Here is a 19,509-nt window from a genome sequence, read left to right on the forward strand (position 1 = left end):
TACAAGTTTAAAAAAAATTAATATGATTCTATATGTATATCTACAAGTACATGTATGGAAAACAGTTTAGAGGTTATGTACTAAATGTTAATAGTAGTTATTTATGAATAGTAGAATTTTAAGAGATTTTTATGTATACTTAATTTTTTTTTAAATGGGACTCGACAAAACTTAAGTAGGTGTTTTAATTTTGAAACTAATGTTAGTTTCTTATTTGAATATTATTTTATGAATTTTATTTTATGAAATTTTTATATGTAATTTTTTGGATTAATCTATATTAGGTAACAATTTAATATTATATCTGAAACATGAAACAGACAAGAGAGTTTTTAACCCCTTTTGAAAGGTATCAAAACATTTTTATATCTCATATTGCTAACCTTTAAATAAACTAGTATCTCTTAGTTTTTTTAGAAATATAGTTAAGTTTACTTCTCAGTGTAAAGAGTAACATAAAAATTTTATAACATATTTAATTATAAAATATTAAATGATAATTTTCAATTAATTTGTTATTATAAGTTTGTAAGAGGCCATTATTGTAGAGAACTTTAGTTTGGAGAGCAACAGCTTGGTAAAATGTTCTTTTAAATCTTATACTTTAAAGACTTTTTACATTTGGGAAATAAAAATACAATTAATATATAACAAGTTAGTAATAATTATCATAATTACATTGATGTTTTTATATTAAGCTTTTAAAGAAAAATTTGAAACCTGTAATGCAAGGTGGTATTTTAAAACAACAGTTATTGTTTAACCAAAATTGTATAAATCTTAATTTCTTTAAAATTAGCTTTTCTAAATAAACTCACAGACACAAGAAATTATTCTACTGGAATGAGAGTAGATTAATGTTTTATGTATTTCCTTTTTCTTTTATCCTTTAGTTAGAAAGCCCAATTAATAGGGGTCTGTGAAAAGATCTTATCTATATTGTAAATAGACTTCATGAAAGAAACTTTGTAGAATTTAAAGAATAAAAAGCTTTAAATAACTTTAGCTGATTATATTAGTGATATATAACCAATTTAATTACATGTAAACCTTTTGAAAATTATTTTGTACAAATTTTGTTTTAATTTACTTAGACGTGTTATAGTCTTCTATTTTACCTGGTGAAAAAATTTTTAGACCCTTATATATCACATCTGATAGTTTAAGTCCTAGCACCTTGGTTCTTAAGGAGAACACAGAGAATAAAGGAATTTTAGATCTTTATATTAACCAAATTACAAATACATCTAATGTTTAAATATATTTTAGTTAAGAGTATATGATGTTTTTATATTTAGATGATATTTCAGCACCCAATAGATGACATTTTAGCATTTCAACTTTGTAAATAAATATCTCCTGTAATAAAGACATATAATTAATCCCATTTACCTTAAACTTATTCTTAATTATAAAAGTCAAGACATGAAACAAATACAGATAACAGTATTATCTCTTTCCTGTTGAAGAAAATTGTTAGAAGCAATGGACATAAATTTTAAATATTATAGAAATTAGCAACTTTATTAATTATGACCAGCTGGAAAAATTTAAATTAATAATTTTAAAGACATCTTTATTTTTATGTTTACCCAATTTAAATTGAACCTTATTAAATCACAAGAAATAAAGGTATTTGGATCCATTTTTTATTTTCATTTTAAATTGTGAGCATGCTTCTTAAATTATGTCAATTTTGATATCATGTAAACATAATGTAAATATAACCATTGTGTGCACACATTTATAAATTAGTCAAATAGACAAAAAGAAAAATTTTTATAACTTTTGTAAGTGGAGCTCCACAATAAAGGTACAAATACTTTATCAAAGTTTTTATCTGATTTAACCCGTTTAGGAATTTAAGATATAACCAATCAAACTTTGATGATTTGGCCTGCTTTGATGGATAAACCAGGTTTGAAGTCCAACAATAACACTGAAAAGTATTTCAGATTGCTGGCTTTTTGTCCTAAAACTGTTAAACTCACCCTTAAAGAGAAGAAATGAATCCATTAAAAAGCACAATTAGAAAATGCTTTATTAACTTTGGAATTAAAAGAAAACATTTTTTTTTCTAGTTTAACTTTGGCTAAATACAGAGAATGAGAAAAAGCGAATGGATTCCTATGATGAAGCCTGTTGGTGAAACAGTGAATTGCAGCTTTTTAACCTTAAAATAGCTCAGGTTTTAAGTAGAGAGCCACACCCAGTGATTAGCACCTTCCTCTTGGAAGTGGGAGGTCGTTGGTTCTAACTCAGCCTGTAAAGATTTTTTTTTTTTTTTTTTTTTTTTTGCCAGCTAGTTGTTAATCAGGTAAGTAAAAGACTGCAGCTAAGATTTTAATTTTTCTTTCTCATGCTGTAGGATTAAAAGAGGGTTAGCTTTCAGGAGCAGCGGAGCACGGGGGAAGGGCTGGGAAAAGCCTGTGAAAACTGTGCGGGTCTGGAGGCTGGGTTGGCCTGCCATCCGTCTGTGCGCCCTGTGCCATTTAAACTCCATGGTAATCCCCGCTGCCCTTGCCATCGGTGCCTCCTATCTGCACACTATTTCCCCCCCTCATCTTGGTGGCCTGGCCCTGAGGGGCTCTGCCTGGGCAGGAACCAGCCATGCTCTCGTGGGGCAGGCAACATTCCAAGAGCTTTCCCAGCGGCCCCAGCCGCTGCCTCGCAACCCCGCCACTTCTGCAGAGCGGGGAGCTGTGGCAGGAGCACACATATTCAGATTATGAAACCTGCCAAAAAACTTCCCTATTTTAGGTTAGAGATTTTTCCTGTATTCCTGATTAGGATCTTTTCTCCCAGCCTTTTAAACTCCAGCAGCTAACTCAGCTAGCTTGCATCACCATGTTTTTTGCAGCGCTCCGGGCAGAAAAAGGAACCGTGGGCAGACTAGGCAGGCAGACTTGCCGATCGCGTCTGTATGATTTAAAGCAACCGAGTCTGTTACCACTTTTAAGAGTTGTAGAAGTTGCATTCTCTTTACTGAATTTTCGCTCTGACCAGGATATCAGGTACAGCTGGGTAGATTTCTCTCTTTTTACAGTGTGAATTCCCTGTGTTTATGGTCATGCTAAACATAGATTCCCCTCTCTTCTCTCAATAAAGTACTCCACCTGTGTGTTCTCTGTTTCCAGGAGAGGAGGCCAAGTACCCACCTGTGACTTTTCTTCTGAATTCCTCGAGATTGGGGCCCCACGTTTGGGTGCCAGTTCTTGCTCACTTCCCTCCTGAAGGGAAAGGGTTCCTGTGGGAGGGATGGGCTGGCTGTGAAATAAAAGATAAGAAATATATACAACAGAAATAAAGACAAAAAGGCAAAAATATTTTTGAAGCAGGAGCGTGACTTATTGAGTGGTCCAGAAGGTCTGGCTCTAACAAAGAAAGAAGCCTGCACTTGCTTTATTTATAGCAGTACAGATCAAAGGGGACTGGCAGAAAAATAGGATGGAGATAAGCAAGGCGTTTGGCTCTAGAGGGTCACTCCCACATCCGATGCTTGTATTTGAACCTGAGTAGTGAGCTAACTCAGGCATTCTCAGTGATCCAACTGTGAGTTCCTCCGGCCAGATATTCCCGGTTAATGGCTCAAACTTCACCCAGTTCTCATACAGGTCCTAGATGGCTCCCCGAATACTATGCTAAGAACTTTATATGCATCATATGTAATCCTCAGGATAACCTGTGGGGACAGAATCTATAATGCCTTTTCAGATGAGGGCACAGAGGCTCCAAGATGTGAAATGACTTATTCAAGGTCATACCACTGGAAAGCAGCAGAGCTGGGCTTAAACCCAGGCAGCAAGGCCCACACCCTTAATCACTCAACCAAAGTCTCCTCCAACCAATCAGACCACAGGCAGTTTTCCTTCATTAATCACTCACCATATGCCCAGGACCATGCTGGCCCTATGAACTCCAAGAGGTATGTATTACAAACCCACTTAAGAATGGGAACACTGAGGTTCAGAAATGTGCTCCGAAGTTCCCTGGGTCATATTTGTAGGAAGAGAAAATAAGCTTCAGGATGGGAAAGCCTGTGCTCACGCTGTCTAACTGTTCCAAATCCCAACTTATCAGGAAATTGAGGCCACAGGCCCCTCTGACACTCTGCTCAGCCATACTATGAAACAAATAATGAGCGCTCAGTGGGGGCTATATTTGGGTCTCCCCTCTACACATACACACACACACACACACACACACACACACACACGCACGCACGCGCGTGCACGCGCAGGCAAACCAGCTAATGGCTCCATTTATGTTCTTAACTTATCAGCCTCAGTTGAAGGTCACAGCTTCCCACCCATACACCTCTCTGCCTACCCCTCATCGGGCACATGGGAAATGTTTGGCCATCCTGGACAGGTCTACAGGACCCCGTGTTCTAGTTCCAGCTCTGCCAAGTGATGTTGTGGCCATCACTTGCCCTCTCTGGGCCTTAGTTGCCCTATGTGTGAAGTGGCAAGAGACTGGCTACACTAGGTGATCTCTAAGGACCTCTGCATTTCTAACATCCATTAATCAGATGAGAAGGTACCCATGATCGTCCCTTTGGCCCAGTCGTCCCGGCTGGGGACAGCATTGAGAACAAGGCCATGCAATTATTTGGGTCGCATGCCTGGCAGGCTGCATGAGGCAAGGAGTAAGGGCTGGGCTCTGGAGACAACCTTAGAATTTACATCCTGCTTTCTAATTTGGTGATCTTGATCATCATTTAACTTCTGGCCTCAGTTAATGCTATGAAGACTGAGATAAATAATAGCTGTACCCCTCAAGGGGTTGCGGTGAGGATCAGATCATCCACATACACACTTAGCAAAGAGCTGGGCCCACAGGAAGTGCTCAAGAAACGTTGGCCATCCCCATCCATATTATTGGCTTCCAGAAAACAAGGCTCAAACAAGAAGCAGGGTGTCACTGCCCAAATAACCTCTGGGGTCAGCTGGTCCATATTACAGATAAGGAAGTGGAGGCCAGTAGAGGGGAAGGGAGCCTCCCAAAGCCCACAGCAGAAGAGGCAGAAATGGAACTGGAACCTCATCTCCCATGGTAGGCCTAGTCGCCTACCCTGAACAATAGCTCAGCAGAGCTCCCACCACCTGTAGAGGAACCAAATAACAGCCCTCACAGGGGGGCTAGTGTTCCCATTTACCTCAAAAACTTGTCCCCACAGTTATGTGCCCAAAGTCCCATTCCTGGGCAGGAACCGGCCTTTGCAAGGTGACCTCCCAAGGCACAAAATTCTAGACTCCTGACCCAACTGCCTCCCACTCCAGTGTTTTGGCGCATATTAGGAAAAGGTGCAACCTGCAGAACCGTCTTGACAGATACAGTGTCTTGCCAGACACACACCTTGACAAACAGAATGTTGGCTAGATTTCAGCTCCAACTCACCACTAGCCAGGCATCCTTGCCCAAGACAACCCAAACTACCACACTTAGCGGCCCTGAGTGGGACCAGGGACCCTGAGTAAGGGGCCGGGACAGGGACTGAGGAGGACAGCTGCAGCATCTTTAGGTGGTGGGGCCCAGACACTAGCAGGGGGTGCTGACTAAGCTGGCCTTCTCTGTTATGATTCATCCTCATCCTCTGAGGGTGGTGTGTTCAGCAGCATGTGAGCAAGGCACTGTCCCCTGTCCAGAACACAGAATGATCCAGTCCCACTTTCCCACTAGGAACACAGGTGGTGCCACCAACCCACTTTCAGGGACCAGGTCTATGGCTGCTACATTTGTTGACTTCCCAGAGCTTTGCCAGGTGCCAAAGCTGGCTCCTCATAGCCAAGGGGCATTGAGATGCTAGCAGGAGAACACAGGTCTGGATCTGAATTCCAGCTCTGCCACTCACACCTGGGTGATCTCTGAAAAATTATTTCATGTCCCTGAGTCTGTCCTTGGTTATAAAACAAGGATCCCACAGCTGCAGAGGACTTACCAGGGTCATTGTCATCCTTTGCTGTCCATGGGGGATTGGTTTCAGGACCTTTGTGGATATCAAAATCCTTTGATGCTCCAGACCCTTATATAAAATAGTATATTTGCATATAACCTACACATGTTCTCCCACATATTTTAATCATCTCTAGATTATTTATAATACCTAATACAATGTAAAAGCCATGAAAATGGTTGTTGTACTATGTTGCTTAGGGGATGATGAGAAAAAGCTCTGTCGTGTTCAGCACATTTTTTTCCTGAACATTTTCAATCCAAGGTTGACAAAGAGGGCCATGGATACCAAGGGCCCACAACAGCATAAAGTGCTCAAGAATGGAGGTGTAGGGCTAGGGCTGAGTGATAAAGCCCTTGCCTAGCACATGCAAGGCCCTGTGTTCCATCCCCAGCATTCAGCATTGCAAAAAAAAAAAGAAAAAAAGGAGGTGCTACTGCTGTTAATGGTATCACGTGGGCGCTCATTCCCTCACCCACTTGGTAAACATATCCTAATACCACTTAAAAGTGCAGTCAGCAGAGTGCAATGGTGCACACTTACAATCTCAGCTACTTGGGATGTTGAGGCAGGATCATAAGTTCAAGTCCAGCTGGGCAACTTAGGGAGACTCTGTCTCAAAATAAAAAATGGGAGGCAGGAGCTTGAAATGTAGACCAGTGGCAAAGCACCTGAGTTCAATCCCCAGTACTGCATGCACATGCATGCACGCACGCGTGTGCGCGCACACACACACACACACACAATTGCAAAGTCAATTTCACAGGCACCCTGGTCCCTCTTACACCTGGTTGTTTTCTATAGCATGTCTCCTCACATGCTGATCGCTGTCCTGAGGACCTGCTTCCTCCACTAGTATACAGGCTTCTCCTGGGCAGAGCTGTCTGTCTGTCTGACTGTTATTCCCCAGTACCTGGAACAGGGCCTGGCCTACTCCAGTGGCCATTAGTGCTTATGGAATGAAGGAGCAAGCAGCCTGCAAAAGTCAAGGACTCCCACTCTCTTCTCAATGCCAGTACTTCCCTCTTCTCCATCTGGGTATAAAGATGAGGAGCATGCAAGGGAGACAAGGAAAGCCCTGAAGCTCTTTCACTGCCACCTAGCTTCATCCCACAGGACATCTGTGTCCAACAGAGCCCTGGCCTGCTCCACTATACAGCTGCCCATGGAACCGGATTCTACCGGCTTACTCCTCACTTGGCTATTTGCTGGCATCTGATTTCAACCCTCTGGACTCAAAGAAATGATGACCTATTATTTGAGACACTGAGGGGCAGAAGAAGGAAGAAAAGAGACTGGGGGTGGGCTGAGGGGAAATCACTTCAGACTTAATTCTCATGCAAGTCCTCTGAGTCTAGCATGGGGTCCATTTTGCAGATAAGGAAACAGCCTCAGAAATACTTCTAATCTACTCTCAGGCATGGACAGGAGAGACACAAACAATAATGGTAACAATCAATGTCAATAACAATGATGCTGTGCCAATTCAGCATCTTGAATTCAATTATCTTGAATTCTGCTGGGCCAGCAATGCTGAGAACCCCACATTCCACCTCTTGGAGTCTTCACCACAATGCTGTGAAGGTATGTGCTGGCGGCCCACAGCCAAGGTGCCCAGAGTCAGTGTTCTTTCTTGGGTCTGGCTGACCCCAGAGCCCATTCTCTTCCTACCCCACTGTGAGGCTGCTGCAGGGCAGACATTTGTACTTCATCAATCTCTTGGTTCATTTCACTGTGTGCATCACAGGGACAGAGCTGGCTTTGGCATAGGGCTAAAATAAGCCAACAGCTCAGCTTGGCCAGGGGCTGGGATGCACACTGTAATTATCTTGGACTTGAGCTCACCACACGCTGCCCTCAAGCTCACTTGTCATTTCTTCTAATTATGGCACCACCAGAGTCCAGGTAAACAGTAAACCACAGCCAGAGGACAGCTTTATCGCACGCCCACTAGGAGCACGGAAATGTCCCAATGCCGCGTATGTCAGCTGTCTGGAGTCTGGTGGTGGCCCAGACTGCCTGCTCGAGCCCCTGCTCCAACAGAAGTGCCAAGGAAATGCAGATGTCTTCCCTGACAGGAGCTCCCATATGTTAGCGGCATCCATCCTTCAGATGTCCCAGTGTTTGGCTGTAACTACACAGCTTTCTCATTCTAGCCTTGTTTGTATGTGTGCTTCCCGCCCACCTTGGGGTGAGGTGCTTCATCTTATTCACAGCAGTCTAAGGTAGTGGGAGCCCCACCCACAGAAATTTCTAACTTGGCGGTCTGGGATGGGCCAGGATCTAAGCAGGCTGATTCCAAGTCCTCGGAGCAATGCTAAGCTAGGGTGGCAGATGACAGAAAAACAGAGAGGAGGAGAGTCTACCCAAAGTCACACAGACCATCCTGGTCTACCCTTAGAAGTTACTTTTTCTTAAACACAGACAGTTCTCAACTTCCAATGGTTCAGCTGTAGATTTTCTGACTTTACGATGCTTTGAAAGTGATACTCATTTTCATCTTCCGGGATGGAGCTATGCAGTGTGATGCTGGGCCACGGCAGTGCACCACAGCACCCAGTCAGTCCTGCCAGGACAAGGGGAAGCTGATACTACACAGTATACTGTGCTGCTAAGCTGCGATGTTAGGTAGGTTAGTCGTATTAAATGCAATTTTTCTGTGTGGTGCTGGGGACTAAACCCAGAGCCTCATGCATGTTAGGCAAGTGCTCTAATCTTGAGCCACATTCCAGCACTTTAAATGCATTTTTTTATTTACCATATTTTCAACTTACAATGGGTTTATCAGGAGGTAATCCGACCTAAGTCAAGGAGTATCTATCACTCAACCCAGGTCTGAATTTCATCCCTGTCACTCTCTGATGGTATAACTCTCAGCAAACTCATTATCCTTCATATCTAATCTGGAAGACAGGTAATAGCGCTATTCTAAAAGATGACTATGAGCACTCCGTCATGCATGCTGGGTGCTTAGCACAGTTCCTGGCCCACAAATGATGCTCACTGTGCACTTGTGGAGGAAGCAGCCAGCCTCCATGGCCCCCAGGGATCCTCCCTCCTGACTTCTCCACTTTGTATCGTCCCTCAAGAGCTGCATCAGAGTTGGTCTGTGACCGAGAAGAGAGGTGATGGAACCATTTCCATGGACAGGTTATAAAGGACGCTGCAGCTTCCTTCTTAGTTTCTTTCTCTGATCACTTCATCTAGCGGATGTCAGCTGCCATGTGGTGAGGTGAGCAGCCTATGGTGAGGCCCATGTGGAGAGGCACTGAGCCCCTACCAACAGCCAAGTGAGAGATATGAGGTGTCCCCCAAAAGCTCATGTTAGACAATACAAGAAAGTTCAGAGGTGAAATGATTGGCTTATGATAGCCTTAACCTCATTAGTGTTAATCCACTTAAGTGGATTAACTGAGTAATAACTGTAGGTGCACAGGGTGTAGCTGGAGGAGGCAGATGACTGAGGGTGTACCTTTGGGGCTCATATTTTGTCCTTATTGAGTGGAGCTCTCTCTCTGCTTCCTGATTGTCAAGTCCTGAGTTGCTGTCTTCTTCCACATTCTTCCACCATGCTGCTCTGCCTCACCCTCGGCCCAAGCAATGGAGCTGGTCATCTACAGACTGAGCTCTCTGAAACTGTGAGCCCCAAACGTTTCCTCCTCTAAAATTGTTCTTCTTGGGTCTTTTGGTCACAGCAATGAAAAGGCTGAGTACAATGGTGAAAAAACTTGGAAGCGAACCCTCCAGCCCCACGGCAGTCTTCAGATAACTATGGCCTACGAAACAGTTTGCAACCTCCAGAGACTAAGTCACTTCCAAACTCCTAATCTTGAGAAACAGCATGAAATAATAAATGTCTATTGTTTTAAGTCATTAAGTTTTGGGGTAATTTGTTATGTGGCAGAAGATAACCAATACAATGGAATAAATAAATTTTAAAAAAAATTTTAAAATCTGTAGGAACCTCAGGTACAAAGAGCTCCATGTCCCAAAACACTCCTAAGTCAAAGGAGGCCCCTCCTCCCACTCCTAGCACACAACCCCAAGGTTCCATGGCTCTCTTTTCATTCACTCATTGACCAGACAAACATTTGCTCAGCAATTTCTGTCTGCCAGATAGTGGTTCACATCTCACCTCAGAGTCCCTGATCTCACAAGAATGTAGACTGAGTATGTGCCAAGGATAGCTGACAGTATGTCCCCGATACTAGTATTAGGTAACAAGTTTTGTGCCCAGTGGTACCAAATGGGTACCTGAATACAATTCATGTAAGAAAATGATCACAGACAATCATAGAGTTCGTGGGTACAGATTGAGCATCCCTAATATGAAGCTTCTGGTCTTAAGTATTTTGGATAAGGGATACTCAATCTGTACCCCAATGATCACAACAAATGTAATTTATCCTAAAATGGAAACCTAAATGTCCAGCAGTAGGAAGAGATGTTATCCACTCCTCATAGTCCTGTGTGGGCTGGGAACAAGGGTTCAATGGCAAGGTACACAAAGCCTGTTATTGTTATTCTCATCTAACCCTGAAAAAACATCGTGGCCACAGAAAGCTCACATTTGGCAAGCACCATGAGTAGGGTATGGATCATATCAGTTAAACAGCACACCATACAGCCATTAAAAAGGCAAAAGCCAGGACAAGGATTGTGGCTCAGCGGTACAGCACTTGCCTAGCATCTGTGAGGCACTGGATTCGATCCTCAGCACCACATTAAAAAAAAGAAAAACAAAAAAGCAAACAAATAAACGTACTGTGCTCTTCTACAACTACCAAAAAAAAAAAAAAAGACAAAAGCCAGGCACAGTGGCACTGCCTACAGTCCCAATGACTGGAGTGTGAGGCAGGAGGATAGGAAGTTCAAGGCCAGCCTGGTCAACTTAAAGAGACCTTGTCTTAGAATAAAAAACAAAAAGGGCTGGGTTCAATCTCCAGTACCTTGAAAAAAAAAGTCAAAGGAAACTATCTCCTCGTCTAGACAAATGTTCACTCTATATTGCTAAATGAAAGCAATACATAAATAAAGTGGCTCATTATGACATAAGTATGTTCAATATGATACCACTGTTTTAAGGAGAAAGACTCCTCTTCCCATATACACAAAGACTAGAACAGAACAAAATATTTACTGTTCTTACGTCTGGATAATAGGATTACATGTGGATTTTTTAAAATTTTGTGTTTTTTCTATTTTTCTAAGCAGTTTCTACGTTTAGTGTGTATTGTTTTAAAATCTGAAATCCCTTAAAAAATGTGGAGTCTGGGGATGTGGCTCAGTGGGAGAGCTCTTGCCTAACACGTGCAGCCCTGGCTTTGATCCCCAGCAACACATACACATACAAACACACACACACCACACAGGAAATCTGCCAAGCAGGGTTAAATCCTATTCCTTCTCCCTCAGGAGGCTGCCAGGATGGTTCCAGGTACCTGATTTGCCTGGATAAATCAGTAGGGTTGGTGGTTGAAAAGGACAGAATAGATAGTTCCCTCAGCTTCTGGCTGAAGATTGACAGGGTAAGCCCTGATTCCAGCTTGACCTGGCCTAGCATGACCCAAGGCCCAGTGAAAGTCACCTGACCCCAAATCTGGGCTCCAGATATCTCATTAGATAGTTATAGGTCCCAGGAGCTCAATTTCCAAATAGGAAAGATAAAAATAGTCTGGAAGAGATTTCCAAAAGAGATATGTGAACTTAGAACCACCTCTGTTATCCTCCTTCTTCTGTCCCCAGTCTGGGCTTCAAATACCATCTGACCCTCTGTCACCACTGTTCCTGCTGCCCAAGGCAAATCTCACCTCTTTACATCTGGACCCAGCCTCCTCAGATTACCCCACCTGGGTTGTATCGGATCAACTGTCTTAAATCACCCCTGCTCAAAAATTTCCATACCTCCCAGAAGGGAACCATTTTAAGAATGAAGTCTCCTGGGCTGTGATGTAGCTCAGTGGTAGAGTGCTTGCCTCAAATGCATGAGGTCCCGGGTTCAATCCCCAGCATACATGGCTCCTTGGTCAGGGTCTAGACATCCTGACTTAACAGATCGGGAAGGGGATTCAGAAATCTGCATTTTAACTAGTAAGTCTAGTATTCCTAGTAAGGATCTTCTAAGAAACAAAAGCCTGAAGGAATGAATTTCCCCTTGACTTCCAAAGGCAGTCTGTGGTGGGGACAGTCATTCCCAGTAGACATCCCCACCCCTGGAATTGTGTGACAGCAGACAGAAATCAGTCTGATTACAAATAAACTCAGCTCACTGAAATGGTAACCCCAATTTGATGCAAAACATAACATTTTCTTATTGGATAAGTATCTTGTCATATACTCCAGAAAAGTTTCTAACTGAAAACAGAGGTGAGGTGGAAGAGTAAATCAAGTTCACTGTACTAAGGTGCCTGACCTAAGTCTAGTAAAAATCAGCATATGCCTGGTATTTAAAAGCATCTGTAAGGCTATGCATGGTGGCATATGCCTGTAAACCCAGTGATTTGGGAAGTTGAGAGAGGTGGATCACAAGTTCAACATAAGCCTCAGTAACTGAGGGATACCCTCAGCAATTCAGCAAGACCTTAAGCCAGTTTCAGCAACTTAGTAAGGCCCTAAGCAACCTAGTGAGACAGTACCTAAAAAAAAAAAAAAAAAAAAAAAAGGTGGGGGGTGGGCTGGAGATGTGGCTCAGAAGTTAAGAACAAAAAGTATCTGTAACACTGTGCCTGGCTTGGTGGTGAAATTTCAGTGACTCTGGAGGCTGAGAGAGGAAGATCACAAGTTCAACATCAGCCTCAGCAACTTAGGGAATCCCCTCAGCAACTTAGCAAGACTCTGTCTCAAAAAATAAAAAGGGATGGAGATGTGGGGTTGTAGTTCAATCCTTAGTACCAAAAAGAAAAAGTATCAGTAATATTGAAAATAATTTGACATTAAATATTTAATAGATAAGTATTGTGATTCTAATTTAAGATATAAAAGTTAAAATGTACAGTTAGGTAACTGATATATTTCAATAATTGACATTAGACTTGTGATTTGAGTTTGAGAGGTTAGCAATAATTGGAACACTGTATATTAGAATCACCTGGGGTGCTACAAAGGTTATTTAAGGAAGCCCCCATATTCTGATTTGTCAGAGAAAGAGTCTATATTTTTTAGATGGACAAGAACCACTGACAAGAGAATTTTACTAAGTCTGTAAAAAGTATTAAATTGTTTATAAGAACTTGAAATTCAGTATGTTTGTAAGTTTAATTATTAGATTTTCTAGTAACTTAAGTATCCTTGGGGAAATTAAGCTTGTTACATTATACATCTAAAGGACTTAAAAAAGAAAATCAAATATATTAAATTTATAAATGGAGTTAAAATGTTTAAAGGAATGTAATTAAGCTGCAAATAGGGTTGAGTGTTTAAAGGAATTTAGTTTGTTCAACTTGAGTTCAAACATCAAAGGCAAAGTTAAGGCCATTTTTCTTACTTTCCTAGATTTATGTACAGAATAATAATTTCTAAGTTGAAAATGATGGCTTAAAGATAATTAGGTTTTCAAAAATTGTTGTTCTGCGGGGCATGGTGGTGCATGCCAGTGATCCCAGTGACTGGGGAGGCTGAGACATGAAGATTGCAAGTTCAAGCCCAGCCTCAGCAACTCGGCAAGGCCTTGTCTCAACATGAAAAATAAAAAGGGCTGGGAATGTAGCTCAGTGGTAAAATTTCACCTAGATTAAATCCCCCATATCAAAAAGATAAATAAATAAAAATTGTTATTCCAAAGTGAGAATTTCAATTTAAAAGATAAAAAATAAAACAGGAGAATAAACCACATTTTTAACTCCCTGTATTCTTCCCTGTCCATCCCACCTAAAATAATTCCCTCTGAACTGTCCATCAGCCACGTTAGTTCTTTGCAGAGTTGTTGCAGGTGATTAGCCAGAAGTAAGTAGTCTTTCCCTTCAGGCTCACTACTTTCTGCCCCAAGGAGTTACCAGGATGCTTTGCAAACAGTAAATAATCGCAGGAAGTATAACCCATCCCAGGTGTAGAACATTTCACACTTCTTCTAGTTCCCTAACCAGGCATTACTGTTAATTTCCCTACTCACCTTCCCACAGGGGCTGAGTCCAGAGGCACTTTGCCATCATCACTGAGATACATTTCCAGCCCTTTTCATTTTTTATTTTGAGACAGGGTCTTGCTAACTTGCCTCGGTTGTCCTAGAACTTGTGATTCTCTTGCCTCAGTCTCCGGAGTAACTGGGAATACAGGCATGGGCCAATCAACTGTTACTCTTTACAGATGAATTAAATAGGGCCAGGAGTCCAGACCTGATCAAGGTCACAAGTAAGAGGCAGAGCCAGGCCTGAAGTCTGGTCCCTGGTTTTGAATGCCACCCCTATTCTGATGGCTACTATCTCAGGCTCAGACTTCTCTAAACTGCAGACACAGATCCCAATTCACCTGGGATAGCTCCACTTCACATATAAATGGAATATGGCTAAAATAAAACTAAAGATCATTTTTGTTGATTTTAAGCCATTTTGAGGTCAAACTCCATTCCTCTTTCCTGCACACATCTGCCAGTTGTTCTGTCTGCCCTACCACCTAAAGTAATAAAAAAAAAAAAAAAAACCTGGTAGATTATTTAATCAACGACCTAATTTAAATCATCATCATTCTTCAGTTGATCTACAGCAATAACGTCTCTTCTTCAGTTCATTCTCCAGAGAGCATCCAGAATAATGACATTAAAATATAAATTAGATCCTGTAGCATCCCTGTTTAAAACCCTTCAGTGGCTTACTAGTGCAATTAAGAGAAACTAAGACTCCTTACCATGGGTTACAAGGCTAAACTGAGCTGATTCCAGCCTACCTTTTCATAGTCCACCCTATTTTCTCTTAAAATATCCCAGGACTGCAGCCACCTCAGGACCTTTGCACCAACATTTTCCTGTTTGACCCGCTACTAAAATCATTCAGGTCTCTAATCAACTGTCACCCTCAGAGCTGCCACCCAGGCAAAACTAGCACCATCATGCTACCTCAAGCATCCATTCTCTTGTTTTTCAAAGCACTACTTTGTTAACTGTCGCCTCCCTATCTGCCCATACAAAGTAGATTGAGCGCTCCTCAAGACAGGGGCTTCTTCACCACGGAAAACATTTGATGAATACCCTTTATCCCAAAGCCCTGGCTCTTTCTACTCCCAAGAAGCTCTTTCTATTCCCAGGTCACCTACATTCTTGGACTTGAAGCCCAGAAGTGAAGGCACAAGAGAAAGCACAATCAGAATCGATCCTTCCGCTACGGCCAGGCTGAACAGCTCCGCCCCCAAGACCCCAAGGACTTTTGGCACCTCTAAGCCAGTACTTGGGGCGGGCGGGCAGAGAGACGAGCAGGGTCCAGGAAGCTCATTTCCCTTAGACCCTTTACCCACTCCCCACCCTAGTATATGGCGGGACACGGCATATCTAGAAGCAGGAGCCCAAACCCTCCAGCTGGAGGAGAGATTAAACCTCGCCCCTCACGTCCAGCCAAAGAGGTACCTGGCTCCGCGGGGCTGGACGGCTACGGGCTCCTCCTCCAATGCCCTCGCCTCGCGCACTGCTTGCTGGTATTCATAGTCCTTTCTTGGGCTTTAGCCCACCCTTCCCAGAAAGCTTCGCGAAGCTAAGCCGAGACCGCGTGGGAGGAGCTGGGTAACACGAGGACTCCTGGGAGTTGTAGTTTTAAGTATTCAAGCAGCAAGGAAAGACCGGGGAAAAAACTGGGTAATAAAGAGTATCAAATTTGAGCTGTGGGGAATATGAATTTCTTGAGATTTATTTTCTCCAGTTCAGGTTATTAGTTACCTCCGTGATTCAAAACGACGAGCACTTCTATTCATGGGAACTACAAATCCCAGAAAGCGTTGCACGTGGGGGCCCTTGGAGAGCGAGGTCGGCCTCGGCACAGGCGCGGTGGCTCGAGTTCGGCTGTGAGGAAACATGGCGGCTCCGGCGCTTACAGCAAAGTTGTACTCCGTGCTATTCCGCAGGACTTCCACTTTCGCCCTCACCATCGCGGTGGGCGCCCTGTTCTTCGAGCGCGCCTTCGATCAGGGCGCAGACGCGATCTACGAGCACATCAACCAGGGGGTGAGGGCTTGGGCCATTCTGACCTTGGGCCCGCCTGAGGGATGACGGTGGGAGTGAGTTGGAACGGGGCTCCGTCCATCTTCACCGGGAAGAGGGTAAACCATAGGCGTCTTTTGTCGAGACAGCCATCAGCACGCCCCGTTTGGTGTGAATCCTAAAACGATGAATGAAATCCATCCTATTTTGTAGGGGTTGCAAGTATTGATAATGTCCCACCTTACATGCCCATACGTTCATTTGCAGAAATTTGTGAGGGCCACACCACTAGTAAGTCAGTTGTAGGTCAAAGCTGGAACCCGGACCCTTGTCTCCTCCGAGAGTTTCAAGAGCAGATTGAAACAGTCATGAAAAGGACATCTTAAGACACTGTGGATGACCTTTTGAAATTGCACTTTCAGTTCCCAAGACGTTCCATGCTGACAGCTTTGTATTTATGATTAAAAATAGGGCCTAGCTGGGGAGTTATATTGGGTATTTATCGCCTTTAAAAAAAATTTTTTTTTTAGTTATACATGGACATCTTACCTTTATTTTTATTTACTGTATTTATGTGGTGCTGAGGATTAAACCCAGTGCCCCACGCATGCAAGGCAAGCACTCTACCACTGAGCCCCAGCCCCCATATTATATTCTTATATTGTGTACGAATATGTAACAACAAATCCCACCATTACATACAACTATAATGCACTAATAAAACATGTGGAGGGGGAAAAAAAAAAAGGTTAGGCGATCAAAGAGCCTATCTGGGAGTACTGGCCTTGTCACTTAATAACAGTACTATTAAATTGGACAAGTTATCTAACTTCTCTGAGCTTCGGTTTTATCTGAAATAGAGATCATAATAGTAACTACCTCGGAATACAGATACAGTGCCTGATAGATGTACCGCTTAAAAACAGCATTCATGACATTTCTTAGAGGAAGTAAGAAGGCAACTGCAACACTTTTTAGGTTTACTGTGCTAGGTTCTGTACATGTTTATATCATCAAATTGTGACTATTGGGAAAGGCCTGGTGCAGACAGCGCTGTTCACCATTTCCCTGTGTTTTGCCATACTGTCCAAGGCCAGGACAACTTCCTGCCCACATGAAAGTGTTGCTACTGTTCCATCTTTTGTAAGCATTTCCACAGGCCTTCCCCACTGATCTGGAAAGGCATCTAAGTATGTTGTCATAACCCACCCATTTTTCTGTGCTTTTAGGAATGATAATTGCAATCAATTTAGGTTGAGTAAACAAAGCAATAGCTCAATGTGAAATATTTGGGAACTGTGAACTTAGGACCTCTAGATACCTGGGTGTCAAAGAATTGAGACATCTTTCAGACCTTGTTTAAATTAAATTTTTTGGTACCAGGGATTGAACCCAGGGGAATTTAACCACTGAGTCACATCCCCAGTCTGCGCCGCCCCCCCCCACACCTTTTTTTTTTTTTTTTTTTTTGAGACAGGTCTCGCTAAAGTTGCTGAGGCTGGCTTTGAACTTGCAATCATCATGTCTCAGCCTCCTGAATCGCTGCACCTGGCTTCCAGGGTGTTTCTTAATAATTGTGTTTTTTGGAGATTCTCCAAATATGTGTGTCCATTCCACCTTCAAAGTATTTTATAAATGTTTAAAATTGTGTATCAAACCTAGTGTTACTTCCGTTCTGCCCGCCACAGCTGTACATTTTTATTCAGAACATGACACTGGTTTCTTTCAAGCTTGTTTTAGTTGGGCAGTGGAGTATTTGTAAAATGGGAGAGCAAAGGTTACAGTTTATGGTTCTTGTCTTTTAAATGCAGAAGCTGTGGAAACATATCAAGCACAAGTACGAGAACAAAGAGTAGTTTCTCACCTCCAAGGAAATGAAAGGACCAGGTCCACCCACCAGCTGTTTGCCCAGAGCTGGGGCCACAGCCTGAAGATGATTGTCAAGTATTTGTCTCCGACCACCTGTAGCTGTTGACAAGAAATGGCTCCACCTAACAAACAGACTATTTAACTTCTGCTGTGTTTGAAGTGTGTTTAGAGTCATCAGCAAATAAATGTAAATTGTCCTTGAGACCTGCTTCTGCACTGGGTCCTTTGTTTACCTGAGCTTCACTTGTCAGTTAAAGCCTTCTGCAAATATCTGATGGACTGACTCTGCCAAGTGGAGTTTTCCATTAACTTCCAAAGAATTCTGGTTTTCAGAACAGGCTGAGTTGGAGGTACTGCCTTCAACATTGTCCTTAAAACTGTTCATTACATTCTTAAGTCACACAGAGGTGACCTTACTCTCTTGGCCCAGGGAAGCATTGTGGCCTCTGCTGGGGGAAATGGCCTTGAGTCCTTTGGCCAAACCTGCCTCAGTCTGTAGTCTCTATTCTGCCTTTTAACTTGATGAATTTCTTGGTAAGCTGCTGGGCCACAACCTCCTATCAGAGTTCCACTTGTGAGTTCAGGTTATTAGAATACTTGGTTGGGTTTGAATCCCACTCTTGCACTTGACCTTGCTGAACTTCATAGAGATATGAACAGTTTCCATATCTCAGATGGGGATAATACAAATACCTGTTGCATGTGGGTTTTGTGAGTTTTTATGTACTTTTATGCAGGTAGGGATGTTGTAGATGCTGGTAGTTGGAGGAAGCTGCTGGCAGAGACATGGTTTCTAAGGACCTGAGCATTCTGCTTGAAAGCTAGAGCAATAGGAATGTAAGGAAGAGGAGTTCTAGAAACCTGGTCTGGTCATTAATTCAACAAAAGTTTGGGTAGCCACTGTGCTAGCAGGATGTATTGTGGAAATTAGCAAATGGAGCTTTAATTCCCATGAGGGGAGACAGTATAAATGCCATCCTACATAATTACAGACTAGGCTCAGAATTAGGGAACAGTGCAGTGTGACTGAGTTGAGACTTGGAGGTGATAAGGCTGAGCCACTTAGGTTGGATATTGGAACCAAAATAGGAAGTAGCATGTTTGATGGCTCCATACTGGGGAATAGATTTACTGTTTACTGTTCAAAGAATAAACAGCCTAGGAGTCTGAAGGGGGTTGAAGGTGATCATTCAGGACCTGGTGTGTCAGTGGAGATTCTGGATTTTGCAAAAATTAAAGTGAAAATGGCTTACGCAAGGGAGCAACAAGTTCTGTTTTATTGAAAAACTTCACTCTAGCAGGACGAGATGATTAAACTGGAAGCAGGTGGGAGAAAACGCTTTTCTCTAGGAGCCTGCCGATTCCATGCTCCTGGCTAGAGCCCATGGCTATAAAGAGACCCTGAAAACTGAGCAGCCTGGTTTAGGGTAGCAGTGGAGAACACTGGAAAGCACTGAGCAGGTGTAGAGCAGCCCTGTTTTTGTACCTGGGAAACTGCTTGGCCTGGGAAGGTGAATGACTCACCTGGTAAGTATCTATCACTTTGAACCTGGTGTGATTTAACCAG

The 19,509-nt window shown here is 42.8% G+C and overlaps 2 protein-coding genes across 3 annotated transcripts in view; one reads left to right on the plus strand and one right to left on the minus strand.

The window, feature by feature from the left end:
• ZMAT5 (zinc finger matrin-type 5) overlaps nucleotides 1-15,646 on the minus strand; it is a 36,698-nt gene extending 21,052 nt beyond the window's left edge. Inside the window, exons 1-2 of one of the 2 annotated variants that reach the window (XM_079151460.1) lie at nucleotides 15,507-15,646; nucleotides 3,159-3,247 (exon numbers count right to left, since the gene is read on the minus strand). The gene's annotated coding sequence lies outside the window, so the exon portion shown is untranslated. The remainder of the gene's footprint in view (nucleotides 1-3,158; nucleotides 3,248-15,506) is intronic. The other variant, XM_079151463.1, reaches the window with a different exon arrangement.
• Nucleotides 15,647-15,899: 253 nt separating this feature from the next.
• On the plus strand, nucleotides 15,900-18,144 carry UQCR10 (ubiquinol-cytochrome c reductase, complex III subunit X). The gene is made up of 2 exons (XM_079151473.1): nucleotides 15,900-16,097; nucleotides 17,885-18,144. Exons 1-2 carry the CDS (start codon nucleotides 15,948-15,950, stop codon nucleotides 17,927-17,929), a joined length of 195 nt encoding a protein of 64 aa, XP_079007599.1. The 5' UTR covers nucleotides 15,900-15,947; the 3' UTR covers nucleotides 17,930-18,144.
• The last annotated feature ends 1,365 nt before the right edge of the window (nucleotides 18,145-19,509 follow it).

Source organism: Sciurus vulgaris (genome assembly GCF_902686455.1).
Source record: "Sciurus vulgaris genome assembly, chromosome: 8".
Lineage (NCBI taxonomy): Eukaryota > Metazoa > Chordata > Mammalia > Rodentia > Sciuridae > Sciurus > Sciurus vulgaris.